The sequence below is a fragment of the Cavia porcellus genome, unplaced genomic scaffold, assembly GCF_034190915.1.
Source record: "Cavia porcellus strain 051 isolate PalLab524CR breed Dunkin Hartley unplaced genomic scaffold, mCavPor4.1 scaffold_13, whole genome shotgun sequence".
Classification (NCBI taxonomy): Eukaryota; Metazoa; Chordata; class Mammalia; order Rodentia; family Caviidae; genus Cavia; species Cavia porcellus.
In genome coordinates this window covers 23,866,887-23,889,924 of record NW_026947496.1, presented here as the reverse complement: position 1 = coordinate 23,889,924, position 23,038 = coordinate 23,866,887, and the positions used below count along the sequence as shown (strand labels likewise).

Genomic DNA, 23,038 nt, shown 5'->3' with positions numbered 1-23,038 from the left:
TCCCTTTAAATGTGAAGGGTTTATTAAAGAATATCATGCTGCAGAACCTCTCAATTCTTTTTGGCCACCCATATTGCTACTCTTGGTATTTTGCTGCCTGTACGAAGTGTGTTTTTCTTCAAGATAAAATACTTTATAGGTTGACTCCATTTATGGTGAGGTCCTCTCTAACCTTTATCTCCTGCAGATTTTAAAACAGCATTCCCGAGAATAAATAGAATTAAATGAGGAATTTTTATATGTGGAAGATAGACTTGGATAACAGCCATAGGCATGATAAGCTTTTCAGAACTTTTCAGTGTGTGTGTGTGTGTGTGTGTGTGTGTGTGTGTGTGTGTATGAAAAACTCCACATGAGTTTTACAGCTCCAAATTGTACAAAAAAATGTATTTTAAAATTTTTCCTAGATTTCTGTTACTCTGGCATAGTTGTCATATTCAACTTTATATACTGTCTTTAATTTTTTTCCATATGTCACTGTTGGTTTTTAAACAGTTGTAACTAACTGTACATACAGTTTTATATCCTGTTTTTTAATCAGTTATAGCAAATGTTTTTCATTTTATTATAGCTGCTTTATAAAACCCAGTTTTAATGATGGCATACTATCATATTCAGTGAATTTACCATTGCTTACTATCCTGTTGTTATCCTCAGTCAGATGGCTTTTATTTAATCATGTATATCATGCCTCAGTATTTTGGGGGGCATTTTGTTCTTTATCATCTAATGAATAAATTTACAAGAATCAGTCAAAAGTTATGGCTGGCAGCAAATGCCACCATACTCCTTTTGCAAAGGATAGTGGTGCAGGTAACTTCTTTGGTTGTTCCATATGCTGAGCAGCATCTTTATAGCTGTTGAATTTCTGTCACCTTTTTGCTACTAACAATAATGCTAAGATGAATGTTTCTCATGCAAAATTTTTGTGCATATTTAAATGGTGGTAATAGTATTGGGTTTAAGTTTTATAGCCACACACACAAGTATGCCAAAAATGTAATAACCTTTTAATTTGTCTTTACTGAATTTAGGGTATGTAGCTCCCAAGCTACATTTGCCAATTTTAGGCAGTGTGCATCCACTGTAAGCCTGGTTACCTTAAGGGGTTGTCCATGGCATCTGCTGGAGCCCTGAGGGTTTGCACATGTCCTTGGCTTTGGGAGGGCATCTGTTCCATCACTTCTGCACAGGTGCAGCACAGCCTGTGATCTTGTTTGGCTTCTTATTGCTATAGGTGCTGCTGCCCTCAACCTGTTTGGTAGCTCTGGTTGGCAGGTTCACACTCAGTGATCTCAACTGCAAGGCAATACCCTGTCAGGTGTGCCAGCTCTCATCCTGCTCTCTTCTGTTCCTAGAGCCCTGAAGAGGGTGCTGAGGTGTGCAGGTCTTTCCTTTCACAACCAAGCAGTCTCCTGCAAGCAGTGCTGCCTGACAGGGCTGCACATCCCCTTGCGTGCTCTCTAAGAAGGGAGGCAACCGGCAGGTCTCCATCATCCCTCCAGATGTGTCTAGGGCTCCCATTAGTTTCTATAGTCTTGATGCTTGGTTTCCACCTCACCCCTCACATTCTAAGTGTCAGCTCTGGGTCTCCTGAGTCTAGGGACGCACCCACTAAGTCTACTGACCAAATGCTTTATTTTGTGCAGAAAAATAGCCTTTCCATCATTTAGAGTTTTTCATCCCTCCTTAATTATAGTAGAAACTGTAAATTTTTTTTTGTCTTTTTTTTTGCTTTTTTATCGGTACCGGGGATCGAACTCACGACTGCCTGCTTGCAAGGCAGGCGCTTATGCCGCTGAGCTAAATCCCCAGCCCCTGAGCTAAATCCCCAGCCCCAGAAACTGTAAATTTTTTTTCAGCTTTGCTTTTGATTTATGAAGAAAGGCTTTTAGAATTAAAAAGAAAAAAATTATCTTTCCTTATTCTCCTTCTGGAAACTGTTTTAACTTTCAGATTTGTATCAGCTTCAGGTTTATAAAACTCTTCTTAGGAGCTGAAGACCCAGAGATTGACTCTATTGTAGATTATTTGCTCTCCTTTAGGAAGAAGCCTGAAGTCTTAGGCTTGCTGTAGAATTAGAACTCCCAACCTATTAGATGTCAGATATGCTGAGCCTGTGGTCCCACCATGTTGAGAAATGAAGTTGCAAACCAAAGGAAGAAATTAGGAGAGTTCTGTTGGAAATTAGGAGAGAAGAATAGCTCCCAGTTTTGCAAGAGGGGTCCAGAATTGGGTGGCCTCCAAGGCCCTTTGTCAGGGGTAATTTATATAGCAAAGTCACAATCTGGGCACAACATGAATAAAACTTCCATCAACCCTTAGGATTACAAGTGTAGTCCTTTAGCTAAAACCGATCCAATAGGGAAGCAGGTCATGTAGCAAGAGTACATGGAAAGAACAAAGGTATTTTGGGGAAGGGATAGGTCCAGGTGCACTGATCATCCACCTGGGTGACTGATGCCTATCTGGACGTCGTGGACCATATGGTACTAATTCCCGTATAATTCCAAGTCAGTGCTTATCCTTTTGGGGGACATGGAGGCCTGGCTATTGCATCTTTGTCTTGAGGCTGGGCCTTCTTCAGATGCACCTCCAGCCTCCATTCTAATCTCTATTTTTCGCTGATTCCTTGAGGGCCCAGTCCTTCTCTGACTGCATATTAATTTCTCTCTAAAAAAAAAAAAAATTTCTCTCTAAATTAGCTGCCTATACTAGGCTGGTGTCTGCAAGCCAGATGAGCTTGGTTTGAGGTAAGCAGGGAGGAGAAGACTTTTAACAGCTCCACGGTAGTTAACTGCTTATTGAATTCATTCTCTGCACACTTTATGCAAGTGTTAATTTTGTAGATGTAGAATAACTTAATGGAAAATGCCAAGTACCGTTTCAAGCGATCATATATGAGGTATAAACAAAAATTTTGTTTATTTTAAAAAATATATTACAGGAAAAGACACATGAATCTCTCTCAGAGTGCTCCCTCTCACTTTCAGCACGCTTGTCCCATCATTCCTGCCACTTTCAGAAGCGGTTCTGGGAATCCTCTTTCGTGTCTTTACAAAGTGTGAGCAAAAATGGTGAGAGCTCCTGCCAAGTGCCATCCAATGGAAAGGCAGACTAATAAAAATATTCCAGTGTGTCTCTACCCCTCTTATTCACTGAAGCTAGCACATGTAACTTCTGGGTCTTCCCTAAAATCAAAGTGACCATGAAAGGTAAATATTTTGAATTAATGCTGGACATAAAGTTCTTTCCTCCCCACTGCTTCCTTCTCCTCCCCTCCTATTCTGTCCCCTCCCCTCACTTTCTCTCTCTCCTTTGTTCTCCTCTTTCTTTCTCTTGTGGTACTAGGGACTGAACCTAGAGCCTCTGCATTGAGCTATATCCCCGGCCCTTTTAAAATGTTTAATTTTGAGGCAGGTTCTAACCAAGTTGCTCAGACCAGGTCTGAATTTTTGATGGTTCTGCCACAGGCTTCCAGAGTGCTGGGATAACAGACAGAAGTAACTGTGCCTGGCTGCAAATCTGTATTTCTAACAGGTGTCTAGATGATGCTAGACCAGGAACTACACACTTGCAAGCCACTGCCCTGTCCCTGGAGCATTCCTTATTGCTTAATAATTTCTGGCCAAACCAATAAAAATGGGGCCCATTACCCTATGGCCACTCTGGCCAAGAGCTGGTTCCTGGGTTGGGAGAATGAGAAAATGTGATTGATCACCAGCAGATGAACACAGTCTTGATTTTCCATTTGCTGATTCCTTAACATTCTCAACCTTGCTAAGATGATTTTTTTCTTGTGCCTCCTCTCTGTGTGAATGTCAGTACTGGTTGTTCAATGGCCAAATTTTGCATGGCAGGCTTCTCAGTCACTTTTCCCATGTCTTTTTTTGGTACTGGGGATTGAACTCAAGACCTTGCCAGGCAGGCACTTATGCCACTGAGCTTATCTCCAGCCCCTTCCCCATGTCTTTTAAAGCAGAACATAAAGGTGAGCCATAGTGGGAACAGGTTTTTGGGAAGACTGGAGAAGCATAATTTCAAGTAGAGAGGAAGGTCAAAGCAGTCAACTTTTGAAACCTAAATAAAAATTCACTCAATGTTGTATCCTCTAAAAGTTGTAAGGGGGCTACAGTTTTGTTGCATTTTCCTGGGGAGACAAAATAAGCCTTTGTGGAGCTGATGTCTGCGCACCCCCCCCCCAACCCTGATGAATTTCTGTAACAGCTGCAGCTCACTGTAGCATGAAAAACCACCCATGGCAGTGCTGAGGGCTTATTCATATCTTCAATCTTTTTTTATTAATTGCTTTCTAAAAATGGATAAATGCTGAACTTTTTATCTTGAATATTTCCAAGGGTTTGAGTTATTTTTCTAGTTTTCACTAATGGTTAAGCCACTTAAATGCATTTGGAATTTGATTTGTGTAAATTTAAACTGCAGTGATACATGTTTGTTCTTTTTATCATCATCATCATTATTTTTAAGTGCAGAATATATTTATTGAGGGAAAGCTTCTTCTGAGAGAGAGACAGGAGTCCCGTTGGCTTGCCCTATTACTATTTTTTTGATGGTACTGGAGATTGAATCCAGGGCCTGTGCACTGAGCTACATCATCAGCTCTTTTTTATTTTGAGACAGTGCCACACCCAGGTTGGCCTTGAATTTATTGATCCTTTCACCTCAGCCTTCCAGAATGCTGGAATTTCAGGAATTTTCCACCATGCTTGGCTGTTCATTCCTTTTAAGAACTCCTACAGGCTCTAGGGAGTTGCTTTCTATTTTCTTTTAGATAAAATTTTCTTTGTTTTGCAGTTTTGGAGATTGAACTCAAGACCTCTTGTTTGCCAGGCAGATGCTTTACTACTGAGCTATACACCCCCACCCTGTAGGTTAAATATTCTTGAGGCATATAGCACAGACTTTTTTTCCTAAGGAAGTTTGACATCTACTCTGCATTGTGGACTGGGCTTGGCTCTGGAAGTTTAATGGAAGGCTATGTCTCTTGTGTCACAGCTTGAATTCAAGCAATTATTTTGCTTAGTTGGTGCGAATTTGAAATTAGAAAATATCTTGGTGAAGACTTTGACTTCTTAGGGACTAAACAAGAGAACTATTTTGCCCAACTTTGCATCTTTAAAGGTGCCTTCTTTCTCTTAGGGTAGAGCTTGAGGTGGGGAAAGACACCCAGCTCCAGACTCAAGCTTTGGCTCTTTGTATTTAAAGCTTCTTGTTTGTGGAAGGGAAAGCAGCCTTGGTCTAGCTTCAAGGGGTTGGAGAAGACACCATTATCTCATAATTTCTTTTTTTTAAATTAAGATTTATTGGTACATTTTAGGTATACCATAATGATCACATTCATCATAGGAAATTTGCACCTATACATTATACACCTTAATTATTTTTTTCCCATTCCCCTACCCGCCCTTCAACCTTTTCTCTTCATATTTAAAATTTGCTTTCCATTTTTCCTTCTTTTCTCATTTTTCCTTTTTCTTCCTTTCCCTTAATTTCCTCCTTAGTTTCCTTTCCCGTTTGAACATTTTCTTCCTATTTCACAATATCTGTTGTACATTTCAGTCCTTATTTTCTCACTTTAGTTTCTCACAGTAGACCAACAAGGTGATATTTATACTTGTGTGTCTGATTTATTTCACACTGATTTATGGTCTCAAGGTGTCTACATTTAGCAAGAAGAATCTCAAGCTTATCCTTCAGAGTAACACTCTATTGTATATAAAACACACATCTTCATTCATTCATCACTTGGTGGACCTTTAGGCTGATTCCAGGATTTTAGCTCCTAATTTCGTACCCTACTTGGAGGTATGGTGATCTTTTTTGGCTCTCCCCAAACTCAGGTGTGAGATGACCACCTTTGTGGTGCCAGGGTTGGAACCAGGGCCTTTTACAACCTCAGCAAGCACTCGCCCTCAAGGCCGCATCCCCACCTGGACTTGCATGTTGGTGTGGCCATCGCGAAAATGAAAGGGAATCACACAGCGGCAGCAGAGTGAAGGTCTCTATTCTGTGCTCTCTCCGCAGGTTAACTTTGTGGCATCCCAGCTGTTTGCCTTGCTTGCTGCTTTCTGGTTTCGTGTCTACTTACATCCTGGGAAAACAAGTTCTGAGGTCCGGCATGCATTTGCCACCATTTTGGGCATTTATTTTGCCATTTTTTGCTTTGGCTGGTGAGTATGGATTTTATAAACTCTGATGTTTAGGGTTTGGTGGCAGTATTCTTGATATTGAACTAAGGTAAGAAATATATAGTATTATAAGATACCATGCGATAAAATATGAATTATAAAATATTTATTTTAAGAAAATCAAACCAGTAGATGAACTATTCAGTGGAAGTCAATGACTTTTTTCTTAAAATTAGTCATAACAGGTGAATCTTGGAAGTGGCCGGTGAGTCCATTGGCTGATAAATGAACAAAGAAAATGTGCTATCTATGTATACACAATGGAGTACTACTCAGCCATAAAGAAGAATAAAATTTGAGTTGTTTGTAGGAAAATGGATGCACCTGGGGCCATAGTATTAAATGAGATAAACGAGACACAAAATATTAAATATTTCATGGTTTCTTTCATATGAGAAACCCAATGTATAAATAAAGAGAAAAAAGATAGATGATGGGAAACATGGAGGTAGACTTTGTGGAAATGGAAAGCAGATCTGGGAATAAGGTGCGAAAAGCAGGACAGGGAAAGGGGTGGGGGAAGTAAAACGGTTTAAGATGTGATATGTAAATTTACCAATTCCACATGGTGAGTGTATTGCAACCACATGTTTCTAAAAATAGTTTTCTGAAAGAGTAAACTTCTACAGCCATGCAAGTGGGGTGCTTTAAGATTTAATTTTTGCAAAGAACCTTTCCTGACCTTTGCAGACATTGGTATATTTGCAGCATCCCTGTTGGAGACACTAGTGGTCCTGCATTTCTAGTGGAATCCTGATTTTAGTGCAGGTTTAGGGACTTTGAATTATTCTGTAGTAGGTAGAGCATTGTTAAAGCTGCTAGTCTAAACTTTCCTCTGCTGGGTTAAACCGGACAAACACCTGGGAGCAGCACTTCCTAAAAGTTTTAGGGAGAAACATGTCTAGAAGGGTATCTTCAGGGAGTCTGTGAGTTTGTTCAGGGTACTAGAATACTGCTCCTAACTCTTCAACAAACATTGGAGAAAAGGTGAGTCTTTTGAATCAGGCACTGGGTAAAAGTCTTGGTACCTGGCAAAGCCCAGTTTTGACATTGGTACTTGATAACAAATAAAATAGAGAAGAAAGAACTCCTTTCTGTGGCTCATCAGTTGTATACAGATAGGAAGAAAAAGTAGAATCATTCCATGTATGAGTTCCTGCGTTATGAATGCTACATTTGGCAAACGAGGTCATGATTTCCTGGTGTCATTTCAAGATATAGTGTCTTAATTACATAGAACAGTATTTGGTTCATTTTCTTACGTCAACATGAGTAAAGTGATCACTTGCTTTTTGTGGGGCTAGGGGTGGAGGTGGAGTAGCCAGTAGGTATGTAGTATGAAATGTATTTACCATGAATGTTATTAGGTATGTTAGTATGAAATACATTTCTTTCCTTATGTTTTAAAGGTATTCCATACATCTCTTTGTGCTGGTGTTAATATGCTATGGAATTATGGTCACCGCAAGTGTATCCAATATTCACAGGTAAGACTTTGAGCAGTGCAGGGTGAGGATGTGTGTGTGTGGGAGAGAGATTTTTGAGATGAAGGTGTGCTTTTACTGTTTTCCATAAGTGGTGAATCTTAACTTCCCTAGGATATGTTCTCATGCATCTTCACAAGAAATCTTGTAAGGAGTGTTGTTGAATTTGGGGAAGATTTTCTGGGTGACTATAGATATCTAAACTTCTTGAAGTGTATATTTTAAACCTCTGCAACAAAGCTGTTTAAAAAGAAAGAAGGACTTTTGCTGTGATGTTTTGATTTTAAGCTGCAGTACTAATTTAATTCTACCCAGAAGGTTCTGTGCTTGGATTTGCCATTGAGATGGATGCGCATGCTATCAGTTTTGCTTTGTCTGTGTTTCCCATGGTCTTGCTCAGATCTCAGTGTTGGCTCTGCCTTCTGGGGACACTGGAATGCAAATTCGATGAGAATAAAAGCTTTCTCTTTTGTTTATTGTTGCATGCTCAATATCTAGAATAATGCCCAGCACAAGTAAGGGCTCAGTAAGTATTTATGGGATGAGTGAATTGCTTTTAAAAGGCACTTACCCTTTTCTGAGTTCTCTTCTGATGGCTTCTTTCAAAAGCACATACGTTTTGCCTTTTTTTTTCCTTCAGAAAAATTCTGTGATTAATAAGACTCTCCTTCACACAATAGTTTTCCTTCTCAAAAACATCGGCATTTAACTTTGGATATATAATGGTGTGGTTGTTTGTTACTAGTTTACGATTTTCAGAGGAAAATATTTTTTTTACCTGGTTTAAACTTTAAAGTCATTCAACTTAGCATCCAGATGAGCTCTGAACATTTGAATTTTATTCATCTTTTTTCTCAGCTCCATTCTTGAAAGGATAGTATTATTCTTCCAGAAGGGAAACAGGAAATCCATTTTGCTGTTCTAAAAAAAAAAATAGGTTTTGGTGTGCCTTACAGATGACAAAATGCTTATCAAAGCTTTAAAGTTTTTAAAATAATGAGAGTATTGTGTCTTGCTAAGCCATTGCTAATACCTACGTGTTGTAATTTCTGAGCTCTCCTTACATCTGTGTTATGCTGATGGGTGTAGCCCACTTTTCAGAAGGTCAAGAACTTCTGCACACACCTGTTCCATGGCAGAGCCAGTCTCTGGGATATTCCAGCCTTGGTAGAGCTGAGCGTTCACACCAGGCAGTGACTGTTTCATCACAGTAATACTGTGGTAGCAGAGGGCTCTTCCATAACAGTGAGAAGGAAAGATGCCAAGTTCTTATTCCTTCTACGTGCTTATGTGGTTGCCAATATCACAGGGGAAAGGAATGGGTCAGAGTTCTCAATGGGTGGACTCAGTGTGAATTTTAAAAAAATATCCACAGTTACTCTTTATGGATTCAGGGAAAAAGCACTGGCCTGGAGTTAGAACATCTTGACAGGCCACACAGGTTCTTTGTACACAAATTGGGGTTTAGAGTAGTTTGAAGTTATCTTCAAGACTGTGATTTCATGATTCTTTGAGAATGACTTCTCTTTACTTCCCTAGCCAAGAGTAAGGTTCTGTCATATGGCTGGAAAGAGGAGGGAAAATCAGTATTTGCTGCCATATGCTGCTAACCCATTTCTGAACTGATTTTGTTCTTAGGAAATTTTAGCATTCTTGAGGGTAACACCTGTGTTCCCTTCCCTGCCATTATGTTGGACATGAGTCACAGGCCTCAGTTAACCATGTATGGAGCACCCGGAGCAGTGGTTTGTGTCTCCTAGGAGAGAGACCAGTGTAAAAACAAGGTGGTGCAATTGTCAGTTCTGGAGTGTCTGCTTTGAGCCCAGACACAGAACAAACTCTTCTTGGTATGTTTCATTATTTTTGATGCATCAGCTGTTTTTTAATATATCACTTACTACTGCTTTTCATTATTTCAAATGTATTTTTCCTAAGACAACTTTATGAAATGTAATTTTTTCTCCCTGAGATGAGGAGATGAAAACTCAGAGAGGTGAATAGACACACTGTTGAATGAAGTTTTCACCAAGTGAACACACCCGTGTAACCAGCATCAGGCCAATAGGAGAATATTGCCACCCCTCCTGTACTGATCTCTGCTGCACACTTTCCTAAAATAACCACTCTTTCAGCTTCTCACCCGTGATTTACTTTAACCAGTGCTGGGCTTTGAGCTCCTGTTAGTCTGTCTCTGGAATGCATATTTTCTCAACCACTCCTGAATTCCTTAGATTTTCAGGTCTGTCCAGGGCATGAATGCATTGCTCTGTCACATGGAGATTCAGCACTCCGCTGCACCCTTGACAGCTGGGGTCTAATTACAACAGTTGAGTTGTGTCTGCTTTACCCCCAGAGCCAGGGCAAGGTCTGGGTGGACTCTTGTTGAGGACAAAGGGAAGCAGCAGGCCTGGCTGCATCTCAGCTGGTTCTGGAAGAATCTGCCCTTTCCTTCTGCCTACAGCTGATGCTCCCGGTGGAAGAAGGGAAAGAATGTGGAAGGCAGCAAGGTCCAGCTCTGTTACGCTCCTGTATCAACTCTTACGGGAGTTTTTTTCTTAGACCTTTGCTTTGTTGGCTGTCTTTCTGTTTTGAAAAAATGAATCCAAGGTAGGAAAAAATCTTTTTTATAGTACAGGTTGAGTATCTCTTCTCTGAAATACTTGGGACAGAAGTTTGCGACTTCTGAGATTTTCAAGTTTTGGAATATTTATCTAGACTTTAATGGTTGAGTATCCCAAATCCAAAAATGTGAAAACTGAAATGTTTCAAATCTGAAATGTGTCAAGTTCCAACATGACACTGAAAAGTTTTTAGGTTTCAGAGCATTTCAGATTTTGGATTTTTGGATTAGACTATCCTGTAAGTTTGTGCTAGTCAGCTTTTTGTAGCTGTGACAAAATGCCTGATATAAACAGCTCAGCGGAGGAAGGCTGTATTTTGGCTCATGGTGTCAGTACGTGGCCAGCTGGCTCTATTGCTTTTCATCCTGTGGTAAGGAAACATCACGGAGGAAGAGTGTGGTGGAGGAAATCTGCTCCGCTTGTGGCAGCCAGACAGCAGAAAGAGAGGAAAGAGAGCCAGAGAAGAGGGAGCTGTGGACAAGATGTAGTCTTCAGAGGCCTCCCCTGCCCCAGCTACTTAGTTCCTCTGGCTGGGTCCTGCACTGTAATGGTCCATTCAGCCAGGAACTTAGCGATGGGTGAATCCATCCCACCTCTAAACGTGGCTGCCTCAGAGACGAAGCCCTCAATACATAAGTCTTCAGGGGGACACTTCACAGTTAAATTGTAACAAACATCATGTTAAATGATGGTAAAGAAAAGTTATGGTTATGTAGTGCTGTAGAGTTTATAGAACTCTTTCATGCGCGTTATCTAGCTACCTTTATTGCCTTATTATACCATTCCTTAAAGGTATAGACTGGTATAGGAAGACTTAGTCTTCCTATGTTAATTTCACCATGATTTAGTATTAGGATATTCATCTTTCCTCTTTTATGATACATGTTAAAAGTTACACCTTCTCAGTTTATGTCTGCATCTCATGGGCTCCTGAATCATTTAAAATGTGTAATTATGTATTTGTTTCAATTTATTTTTGTTAATATAACTGATCTCTCCTATGTGTTAAGCCAGTGTTTGGGATGCCCAGTGTCACAGTGAGCTGGGGAAACTGATGTTTTCATAGATAATTTTTAATGTTATAATTACAAAAGTTAGCACATAACACTAGAAAATTGCAGACAGTTGGGGAATGAATGTGTGGAAAAGCAGAGAGCAGGAGGTGGGGTGGGGTGGATGGAGCAGGACAAGCCAAGTGACAGTGAGAAGTGAACTGAGCTGAGCCTTCTGTGATAGAGAGTTTCCAGATGAGCTATAGGATGGAGAAAGGCATTGCGGGCAGAGAAAGGAACATGCAGGACGACACCTGGCCTGAAAACACAGGATGCCATTGTGGAACCTGAGTGATCCACGTCATTTCAATATTAAGTGGACATAGTGCTTGACTAGAGATGAGTTTAGAAAGGTGAGGTAGAGCTGGTAGAGCTTGGGAAGCACTGTGCCTGCCATGCTTGGGAGTTTTAATTTGGCGAGACAGTGGGATCTATTGCAGACTTACAATAAGAGTAGCATTCACAGATTTGTTTATTCACTCAGCGCAGTGTAGTAGACATGGCTAACAAAATACACTTGGCCTTCTCTGCCTTCAAGGAGCTCACAATCTTCTGGTTGTCAGATGACTGAATTCTCATTGTAGTCTCACATGCTGGAAAGAGGATAGGAAGTCCTCACAAGGATCCGTTTTATAAAGGAGCTAATCCCATTCACTGAGATAACCTTAATAACCTAATCACTTTCCATAAATCTTCATACCATTGCATTGGAGGTTAAACTTCAGCATTTCAGTTGTTTTTCTGGGGAGGAGGGGAAATATTCATCCCATTGTACAGATTATCACATATATTTATAACTACAGTTTGATAAATGTTATAAATGACAACAATGTGCATGTAAGAACTCCTGTGTCTGTGTCTGCTGCTCATGTGTGTATTAGTGGTTTATACTGTGTAGAAGTCTGGGCTCCTCTCTGAAGTAGGTCAGGGAGTGTTAATTAGTCAGTGGTACCTGAAGCCGGAGGCATGAGTAGGGAGGTCCTGAGCAGAGCATCACACTGAAGGGGTAGGTGTAAGAAGGTAAGCTGAACAGTGAGCCTCGGAAGAATTATCCAGAGAGGTGGGAAGAAAACAAGGGGAATGGAAGCCAAGAGAAAGGTCAGCAGTGTGATACTGATTTGTATTTTGTGAATATCATCATGTAAAATATGATTATTTGTGAAGAATCACATGCCAGACCTTAGAGATCAGTGGTTCCCTGTCCTGGCTGCTCATTGGAATACACCTGCCCGGTGCACCTGGTACCAATTAAACCAGGATGTCTACGGAAAGGCCCCTGGCATCTGTAGTCTGTGAGACTGCCTAGATGATTGCATTACCCTTCAGGGCTATAAGAGCATGCGTTGCGGTCCAGGTGAGAAGAGCGGGTGAGAGGGTGGGTAGACCGGAGGGACTGCGCTGTAGCTGGGGCAGAGAGACTTGGTGATCACCTATGTATAGACGACGTGTATTGTGTGCATGATCATTATACATAATAACCTAGTCCTCTTGCTTTTGGTTTTAGATACACCTTTTTTGTAGCAATGGGATACCTGACAATATGCCATATCAGCCGAATATACATCTTCCACTATGGAATTCTCACTACAGACTTTTCTGGGTGAGTATTTTAATTTGAATGGGGGAGGGTGAGAGCTGGCTTTGATGAAGTCTCTTAGGGTCAGTAAATATGAAGGTTATAAGAATCTTCATGGCAGGTGAAACCAGTTGGTAAGATACTGTGGAAATGAGGGTGAGATTGAAGATTTGATTGTTCTGTAAAGTTATTACTTATGCTATGTTGTAAAGCAAAGGTCACAAAACTATACTCAGTGTACCTCTGTCCCACTTTCCATTTTCTGGGTTTTTTTTTTTTTTACATTTTTATTGGAACACAACCAGAATTTATTCATATGTTTTCTCTGGCTGCTGCTGCACTACTGTGGAAGAGCTGAGTAGCTGCAGTGGGAAATACAGATTGCAAAGCCTAAAATCTTTACTGCTTGGCTCTTTATAGAAAGGTTGCTAACTCTGATTCTAAGGTCCATAGCACACGGCTAGCATTCATCTCTTAGTTAATAATACAGAATTCTTCCATGCTACTTTAGATAGATAGCTACTGCCTTGACCCCTTTGGGTGTCCCTTGGTTTTCCTGGTCCCTTCTGCAACCTTGTGACCTCTAGAAGCTACAAAGGTAATGCCTCGTGCAGTGCAAGGGCCCCACGTGCTGGTGAAAATCTTAACTGTCACTAGCGCCTTAAGGTGGTGGACCATGGTCACTTGGTAGAGACTAGCTGGATCAGTGAGAATTCTACATTCCATTGAGGTTAGTTAGGGAACAACTTCGAATGACTCTTGAGGAAGAACACTGAAGCAGAATTGTTTCTGGTGACAGGTTTATTATTCACATTACTTCCTGAAGAGTTTGGCGTGTTCTCTGTAGCAGCCTCAGGTCAGGGAGACTCTGAGATCTTTCTGCAATTCAGCTGCTTCCGATTTACTGATTTGTGAGAACATAGGCAAAGAAAGAGTTCGTGTCTTCGAACTGCATAGATTGTGCTTAAACTAAGCTGCCCCACTGAAGAAGGCTCATGAAGGCAAAAAGAGAGTTGTTTGGGGGCAACATTTAAATCTTCACAATTGTGGTTTGGTCTCAGATGGCCTTACATGTATCCGTTCTTACCAAGGCTTCTGGGATTTAAAATTTTTTTTTAAATTTACATGTAAATTTTTAAAGTTCAGAGATTGAACTCAGTGCCTTTGTGTTGAACTAAATCCCCAGCCCTTTGAGATAAGGTCTAGGTAAGTCCCTAACTTGCCCAAGCTGAGCTTGAAATTGCCATCCTCCTGCTGCAGCCTCCCAGAATACCGGGATTGTAAATGTGTGTCACCATGCTGGGCATGCATTTTGGATTTTATATGTTTTCTTTCCCACCATGTGTCTCTCCCCCAACATCATGAAGCGTACTTCTTCAGTTTCTCTGGGAAGAGTTCACAAACATTATTTTATCTTTACATTTTTTGTAGTGTTATTAAAACACAAAATATGGGAGCAGCAAAGGTAATGTTATAGCCAAGAAGTTACAGCATGAACACCTCCCCATAGTGTTTAATCAGCAAACTTTCTGGTTTGGTTTCACCCCGAAGCCCTGTCATATTTAGAAGTATTCTTGGCACTTAATAGGTGGCCAATAAATGATGAATTAATACTCTGGTCTTTCTCAACTCTCCCCTCCATGGTTGCAGTTTCCAGGAGACTCAGTTTTATTATTGAACATGTCGTCTAGCCATGTTGATTAGGATAGTGAACAAAAAATTATTTCTTTTCTTTTCTTTATGATCTTCCTGAGGATTGAACTTTAGGTCTTCACACTGATCTAAATCTACAGCTCTTTATATTTTTTAAAATTTATTTTTATCTTGCTAAGTTACAGGAGCAGGACTGTTAACTTGCAGTCCTCTTGCTTCAGCCTCCCAGAGTCCTGGGATTACACCACACCCACCTAAACAAAAAGCTTTGACTTTAGTCTGTAAGTACGTTATTATTATTATTATTATTATTATTATTATTATTATTTTGGTACCGGAATCAAACTCAGGACCTTGCATTTGCCAGGCAGGTACTTATGCTGCTGAGCTGTATGCCCAGCACTTAAGTACATTATTACACATTTCTTATGCATATCATTTTGTCTTTGGGGGCAGGAAGCATTCATTCATTTCAGCAGCAGTTTTCCGGGCAAGCGCTTATGCTGGTGAGCTAAATCCCCTGCCCTCAGGAGCAGTTTTCGAGCCCCTGATATGTTAGGCACAATGCCAGCTGTCAGAGGCACTGTGCATTCTAAGCAGCAGGAAAGGTACTCCAGGCAGAGGAAATGGCTCTGCAGAGGCACAGAATTATGACACAGATGCCCTGGAGGTCTCAAAAGGTCACCTTCTTCTCTCTTATCACCTTCATCTCTGTGTCACCAGGTGCTATCAGGCCAGTGGCTTGGCTGTCATTAGACTCCAATCACTGCTTCTGATGCCTGTTGCCACCATTCTGAACCACAGTGTCTAGCACCTGCTGACCTCACTGTCCTTCCCTCCACCTTGCCCCGCTGCCCTCTTACCTGTGAGAATGAAGCTCTATTATTATTATTATTATTATTTTTTTTTTTTTTGCAGAACCAGGGATTGAACTCACGACCTTATGCTTGCTCTAAACTACTGAGCAGATGCTAATCTGCACCTGCTGAACTCTGCCTCCTATCCTCTCATCTCCTATCTCTTTGCGCCACGTGGAGTTTATGGTCCACACTTGCTGGGTTAGTTCTCACCTCTGTGCCCCAGTGAGAAAATCTTTTCCCACTTTTGCCAATCTGGAAACCTCTCACTTCATTTTTAAAAATATAAATCAAAGGTTTGATCTTTACAAAGTTTCCCTTATTTCTATACCTTGTTCTCCACTCTGGAGTCAGAGTCATGTATTTTGGACTCTTAGCACCTGGCTTTCACTGGCCAGTGCTGCTAAGGCTTCTCAATCATCATCATCAGTTGCTTGGCATGTGGAGCTGGCACCATGGCACTACTCTTATCATTTGTGGAGTTTGCTTATGACATCATGTGTGTTTATTTCCACACTTGATTCCAACTGTACTTGTGTATTTGTGCAAGGCTTCTTCAGAGAACTGAACAAATATATGTGTGTGTGTGTGTGTGTGTGTGTGTGTGTGTGTGTGTATAAAGAGGTTTGCTGTGGGAGTTGTCTCATGGTTGTGGAGGACATCATGTCCTGCAAGCTTGAGAATCAGAGAGCCTGATGGTGTGAATTCAGTTTGAGACCAAGGGCCTGGACCCTAGGTTAGGGACTGTGGAAGTCTTTGAGTCTGAGGCCTGGAAACATAGAGTTCAGATGTTTGAAGGCATAAGATCAATGTTCTAGAAAAAACATTGTTCTAGAATGTTCTAAAAAGAGAGGAGTTCACGTTTCCTCTGTTTTTTTTTTTTTTTTTTTTGTTGTTGTTGTTGTTGTTGTTGTTGTTGTATCCAGGCCCTCAATGAACTAGATGATGGGTTCCACATTAGTGAGGGCAGATATTCTTTACTCTATTAATTCAAAAACACTCATGTACAATACCCAGAAATAGTGCTTTGCTAGTGGTCTGAGCATCTCTTAACCCAGTCAAGATGACACTTAAAGTTTACCATCATACCTTTTTACATGAGCTGAATTTGTGTGGATGTGAAAGGAGAGATAGTGGTTTCTCTATAACTAGATTAGGTTCTTTGGAAAGCTAGCAAAGCAAAGTTAGTACAATAATAATTGCTGTTGAATGCAATGTGGATGAGAAATCTAAGGATGAGGAAGCATTGTAAGTATTGAGTTCTTCAGTCAGATTGCTTTGTAAGCATCCATCTTTATTTACCTTCTTGTGGTGTGCTAGGAGAAATGACTTTGGAGATGGTGGGTGGGTTTATGTAAGAGGATACCCTCATTCAGCAGATGCATACTGCAAGGAAAGGTTTTGACTGCATCAAACACTCATTGGTTCATTAGTTAACAGACACTGATTGGGAACCCTTTATACCAGGCATAGTTACAAGAGGTAGGAGTGAGCCAAGACTGCAGAATGAGTGTGCACCTGCCTGTTTTGGAATCATGTAGAAAATTAAAATGTGATCATACCATGGTATGCTGGGCTTAATAGTATCTTCCCAAAATTCATGTTTCCCCAGAACCTGTTAGGTTAGGATTTGGAAATGGTATCTTTGCAGATACAATTACTTAAGAAATCAACTCATTCTGGAGTAGGATGTACTTTAGATCCAGTATGGCAAGAGTCATAGTTGGAAGGTCATGAAGATGGTTGTGTGAAGATGGAGGCCTGAAGTGGAGAGGTGTAAAGGTGAGCCGAGAAATGCCATAAGCCACACAAAGGAAGAAGCATGCAGCAGATTTTACCTCAGACCCTCCAGAAGTAGCCAACCCTGTTGACATCCGAATCTTGGACTTCTAGTCTCCAAAGCTGTGAGGGATAAATAAATCCTGTTGTAACCCACTAGGCTTGTGCAAATTGGAAATTCATGACCAGTATTTAATGATTCTGCATTTCTTTGATGCATTAACAGCTGTCTCACGTTCCTGACTGTGTTGGGTTAAGAGCACCTCTTCTGCCCACATGTGTGGTCACTCCTTACGTCTCATCTTTTTGCTCTATTAAAACCATCCACTCTTGAATAATTTTCAAATCATTTTTAGCCTAATCAAAATTGTGGAAAGTTACCAAAAGGAAAAACTATCCAGGGCATTTGGTGGAAATAGCCAAGCGCATGTGAAATGTGTTGGGTTTGGGGTCTGACAGCTGAGGAGGATGGCTGTCAGCTTCTGTCAGCCTCACTTGTAGCAGCAGCCTCTTGATAAATTTTCTCGAGTAATGTTTACTGTGTGATGTTTTTTTGGATCTCTTTGAATTATGAAATCTGACATTACACACAAAGCTGCAGAATGTTTAAACTAGAAAGGACACTGTTTGTGGGTAAGGAATGTAAAGAAAATATGTCTGTTACCTGACTATGACATATAATTTACTTCTCTGATTGCCAAGTGGCCATATAGTCCTGTTTTTAGGTCTGTTACTGGTTTTTGTTTTGATAGATTAGTGTTTTTTCTTGCTATTGTAAATGCATGGTGCCTCACTAATATAAACCCTTGTTTTGGGAGAGGCCTGTCTATGTGAGAGGTATGTGCCACTCTGAAATTGACAGATGTTTCGTATCAAAAATTGTCAGAGGTTCCTTTCCAGTGTCTGTTCTCATTTCAGTCATGGAAACGATCACATGTTCTCTTTCAGAATGGAACTAATTTAACTCTGCTGCTTACTGCAGTTGACATACTATGTTTAGTATTTTGTGAAGAGATGGTGTTTTGATCTTGAACGTGGTGCTGTAAATCAGCCTGATGAGGTAACTTCTCTGGTGAGCATGAGAGCAGTTATATAATGCATGACACACTTGATCAGTGCCTTAGAGTAAGTCCAGATGGGAATTGAGGGGCATTGGACGTTTGGGTCAGGTAACATCTATATGTGCTTTTAATTTTGGAGAACACATATACTTGCTCTTTAGGCTCTTCCAGGATTTTAAATTTTAAGTGATCAGGTTTCCATGGACTGGACTTGAATTAATGGTAAAAGTAACACACCAGGACCACATTTGCTAGTGCTGCTAATACAGTTTATGATAATACCTATAGTGGTAAGTGTTCTTTATGATTTGTTGGTGTGACTTTGGGCAGTGAAAAGGATTAGAATGCTTACTATTTTCCTGGGGGAAGCTAAACAATTGTAACAAACCTGGTACTTGGTTCCTTTTCGGTTTGTGATACTGAGCTGATTCTTCTCCTTTGCTTACAGAAGGGTACAAATTGAGTTTTCTATGAGGGCAACAGCAAGAACTCTAACTTCCCTCTTGCAGTCTAGGCCAGATTCAGGCAGATAATTGATCTCTCAACATGTTAGCAATTCAGGTTGCCTGTGTGTTTTTGAAAACATGAAATGCAAACTCTTGCACACTGCTGGTAGGAGTATAAATTGGAATCAACCTTCTGGAAGGCAATTTTGCTATAAATTTCAAGTAAGAAGTTTTTAAAGTTCATATTGCCATAATAGACTAAGTTTGTAGAAGTCCAATTACTATAAAGAAATAAAATTTATTTGTAACTATGTTCAACTATTGTCAATGACAGTGAAAAACCAGAAGCCTCCTAAGTCAACCAAAAGAGGTAAATGATCAAATTAAGGTGTTAATATGCCTCCGCTGAAAACCATGCCTTCAAAGACTATAAAACCACAAGACAAATATTCATGTATGTGTCAAGATTGCAGGTTTTCTTTGAATGTGGATGTGCGTAGAAAGAGAGGGAGGAAACCATTAAAGTGTCAAGGCAGAGATCCTGCCCAGGAGTATCATTCATGATTATAGTCATTGTACTTACTTATGTTGCTGTCATAATGAGGAGTCTGGAATGTTATTTAAATATATTTGCATGCATCTTAAAAAATTATGGCGAACTATAGCCGGCATGGTCATTGGAAGAATAGCCATCTGAGTTTTCTTTATCTTAGTGGAGCATTGTAGAAGAAATGTTCTTCACCTGCCCTCACTGGTGATGGACATCCTTTACTCTGTGGTTCCAAGGGAAATGTTGTCCTCTGTGACTGTGTAACATCCTGGCCACCATACCTGCTCAGCCCAGTATGTTCAGATAATTGGGTTGTGGAATACAGAAGAAAAGGTATTTGCAGAGATTTCAAAATTTGCCTGTCTCACATTTCTCTTTAGGCCATTGTCAGCTTTTCAGTAATTAGCAGTCACCTGGAGTTTAATTCTGCAGTAAAGTTATACCAAATATTTTTGGTTTGTCCCCTGATAGATGAAGAATTGGTGATATTGTTGTAGTTGGCTACCAAAGTGTAGCGGTTACATTTGTACGGGGGGTAGAACCCATGCCCTTTGTGCTGAGCTACACCTTCAGCCCTTTTTTATTTTTTATTTTGAGACAGGGCCTTGTTAAGTTACTGAGTTGCCAGAATGGGCTTAACTTGTGATTCTCCTGCTTCTGCCACTCAAAGAGTTCTGGAATTATAAGCTTGTATCACTATGCCTGGTTTAGGAGTTAAATCTTTGAAATGAGTGTGAGGCCTCATTGTCTTGAGAAAATTCTTCCCCTGCTTAAAGGAGCCATTTATGAATCTTCCCTTGATTTTGTTCTTCTGAGTATACGTATGTTTGTGTACGAGCTTTGTGTATTTGCCTGAAAGAAACATAAATTCCAACCATAAACTGACAAATGAGTTTGTTTCATATTTTGATTCAAATGCAACAGCTGGTGGAATTTAAGTTTTATCCCAAGTCAGTATTTCTAAGGATTTGATTTTTAATTTCAGTAACTTTCCAATCTAAATTTTTTTGTTTGACCTATCCATAAGGTTAAATAAGTTTATTAATTAAAAAGTATTCACAGAGGCAAGGCTTTGAGTAAGATGATAAGCAGTTTTTCCTTGTACTCTCAGAAAAGTAAGTATGTAGGAGAATTCTAAACCTACTTTCCTTTTAGTGAGCAGGTTCTGGTATGTGGTATGTTGGTCAGCTTTAGCATACTCACTAGTATGTTGTGTTTTTTAAAGCCGTGATTGCATGTGTGAGTTGTTTCTTCTTTAAGTTACTAAAAAAACCCTTCTTTTTAAAAAAAATAAATGAGTTTATTGGTGCATTTAGGTATACATATTGATCACATTCATTATACAGAGTTTGTACATAATGTAACTTGTATAACCTGTATATAATATAACTTGATTTCTTTTTTTCTCATTCTCCTCCTCTCCCTTCAACCCCTCTTCCTCTCTTTATTTACAAAAGCTTTGCTTCTTTTGATATTTAAAACACAAGCATATATTGTTCAAAGTATAGTCATGATAGGCAGCAACATTTGAGCCACAGGATTTTAGTATTTTTTTTTTTTCTAAATAGAATGTCTTCTCTAAGGTGTGACAATACATGGTTCTTACATAGACCTACTGGTCCATTTTCTTACTGATTTAGTAGTTATTGACGTGCTGTGGCTCTCCATTATTCTGTGTTGCCCTAATTTGGATCTTCTGAGAAGCAGATGCCAAAATGAGAACAGATGTGTAAGAGATTTTGGGGGTGAAATGCATTCCCTGCTGGCCAGGCATAAATGGGGAGGGAGATGGATGAGGCTGAGCCTTCAGACTGAAATGCAGATTTGATTTCTATGAAGGAGAGAGAAGGAAGAGAGATGTTAGATGTTCATGCAGTTCTAAGGACATTTTTTATGTTAAATTCTGTAAAGAACTTTTAGCTCCAAGTTAAAATTCCTAGGGTAGAGAAGTACCACAATTTGCAGGGAGTGGCCTGCCTCATTATTTCTGCTATGCGCAGTCACTGGCTGGGTGCTGCTCAAGGAGGCATGGCCTCTGCCTGAACACCTGGGTGAGACTGGAGCACAGCAGCTGGGGTCAAGACCTCCCAGCAGCCTGTGTGATAGAGGCAACCTCATGACAGTCAGATAGGTAACTGTTAGGCTACTAAGGACTGTGCTGAACTATGCCTAATCATGGAATACATTGAACAGAATTTAGAAGAAAACAAATTTGTTTCTACAGAGTCAGAAAGGTAGGCTAAGCCCATGATACATTCTGTTTATTGTATCTACTGTATTTTAAGGTTCTAGGATGAAGTTATGAATTGAGTACATTGTAAGAATGTACATGGTTTGCTGTTAATGTGGTCACTAGAGAGTGTGCTGTACATTTAAAAAATGATGTGCTGGCCTTTGTATAAGAAGGTTGGTTCCTAAGGTATTCAGACTTCTAGCCACCGAAAAAAACAAAAAAATCTTTGGAAAGGAAACTATTATGCTTTGAAGGCCATATTTGGAGAATACCTTGAATGTCATGTCTAGTGTGATCCTTATTAAGAAAAGAGTACATGGCCTCTGTTACACATTGTGGGCTAGAGGTCCCTTTGAAAATCAAGAGCGTGAGCTGCAGTGTTATATTGGGTTGTTAAGATCAAGGTAGACTTATGAAAAAGCTTTTGTGTATGGTAGCCCTTATTTCTAGGACCAAATCTCAGTGCTCCAGAAGAGCAATTATTTTTTCAGTATGAGAGGGTTGGTCTAATGAGTATCACCGATGATCACGTCTTGCTACTTACTCTTGGTGATTTGGCAGCCTTGTTTGCTGCAGTTATTCTCATGATTCTGGCAGAACCCAGCTACCCTTCCATTCTTCCACAGTCAAGCCCATTTCCCCTTGCTTTGTCTTTTTCATTTGTTTATTTATTTTTAAAAAGAGTAAAGCAGAACAGTAAAATGAAACAAAACAGTAATAGGACAGTAGGAAATCCGCAATCATTACTGTATTGCGTATTATTATTCTCTAAATAGTTCCCAGACCATGGGCCCCAGGCCGCAAGGTCAGCCAAACAGCATAACTGTCAGGTGGCTTCCCTACTTCAGTTTTTACCATCTCAGCCTGTGTTGAGTCTGGTTGCTTATAGGGTGGGGTGGGGCGGGGGTGGCTTCCTTGCTGTTTCTGCCCGGCCGGTATCTCTTGTCTTTTTGTGCAGCTCAGGAATCTTGTTTTAAGTGGTGGTCATTGACACTTGGGCTTTTGCAAATAGGATATAAAGTTAGGCATAGGTGTAAAAATTTCAAAGGATAGTTGGTCAATACTTTCTTTAAAGTAGTTTATCTTTTGAGTGTTTATAGTCTAAAATATTTTATGCATGTTATAAGATGAGCAAAATTTGGATAAGAAAGTGTGCTAATGTGAAAGTAGAAGAATATAGACAAATGTCAAATGCAGCCAAAGATGGTTTGTGTCTGACTCTGTCTGCCTGTATGTTGCGTCTGACTGAGCACAAGGCTCAGGGACTGCGTGGCATCCCAGATGACCCCATAAAGCTGTGATAGGACATGAATCAGGCCTCACCCTTGTAAATAAATAAACTGTTAATCTACTGGGCTCAAAGACTATAAATTATGCAAAAAGCCACAAGAATAAAGGTCAAAAAATCAAGCAAGACTAATATGGTAGATCAGTGAGATTTTCTCTTGACTTGTTGAGCAGCGCTAAAGTCCAAATTTTGTGCCCTGTTCAAAATTTTTGTTACCCTCATCTCAGAA

At 40.1% G+C, this 23,038-nt stretch overlaps 1 protein-coding gene across 1 annotated transcript in view; it reads left to right on the top strand.

Annotated features, from left to right (window-relative positions):
* The window catches only part of Mboat1 (membrane bound O-acyltransferase domain containing 1), a 105,902-nt gene that overhangs the window by 51,920 nt on the left and 30,944 nt on the right, over positions 1-23,038 (top strand). Inside the window, exons 2-4 of the mRNA XM_063259944.1 lie at positions 6,046-6,191; positions 7,619-7,696; positions 12,871-12,966. Coding sequence (XP_063116014.1) covers positions 6,046-6,191; positions 7,619-7,696; positions 12,871-12,966 — 320 coding nt within the window. The remainder of the gene's footprint in view (positions 1-6,045; positions 6,192-7,618; positions 7,697-12,870; positions 12,967-23,038) is intronic.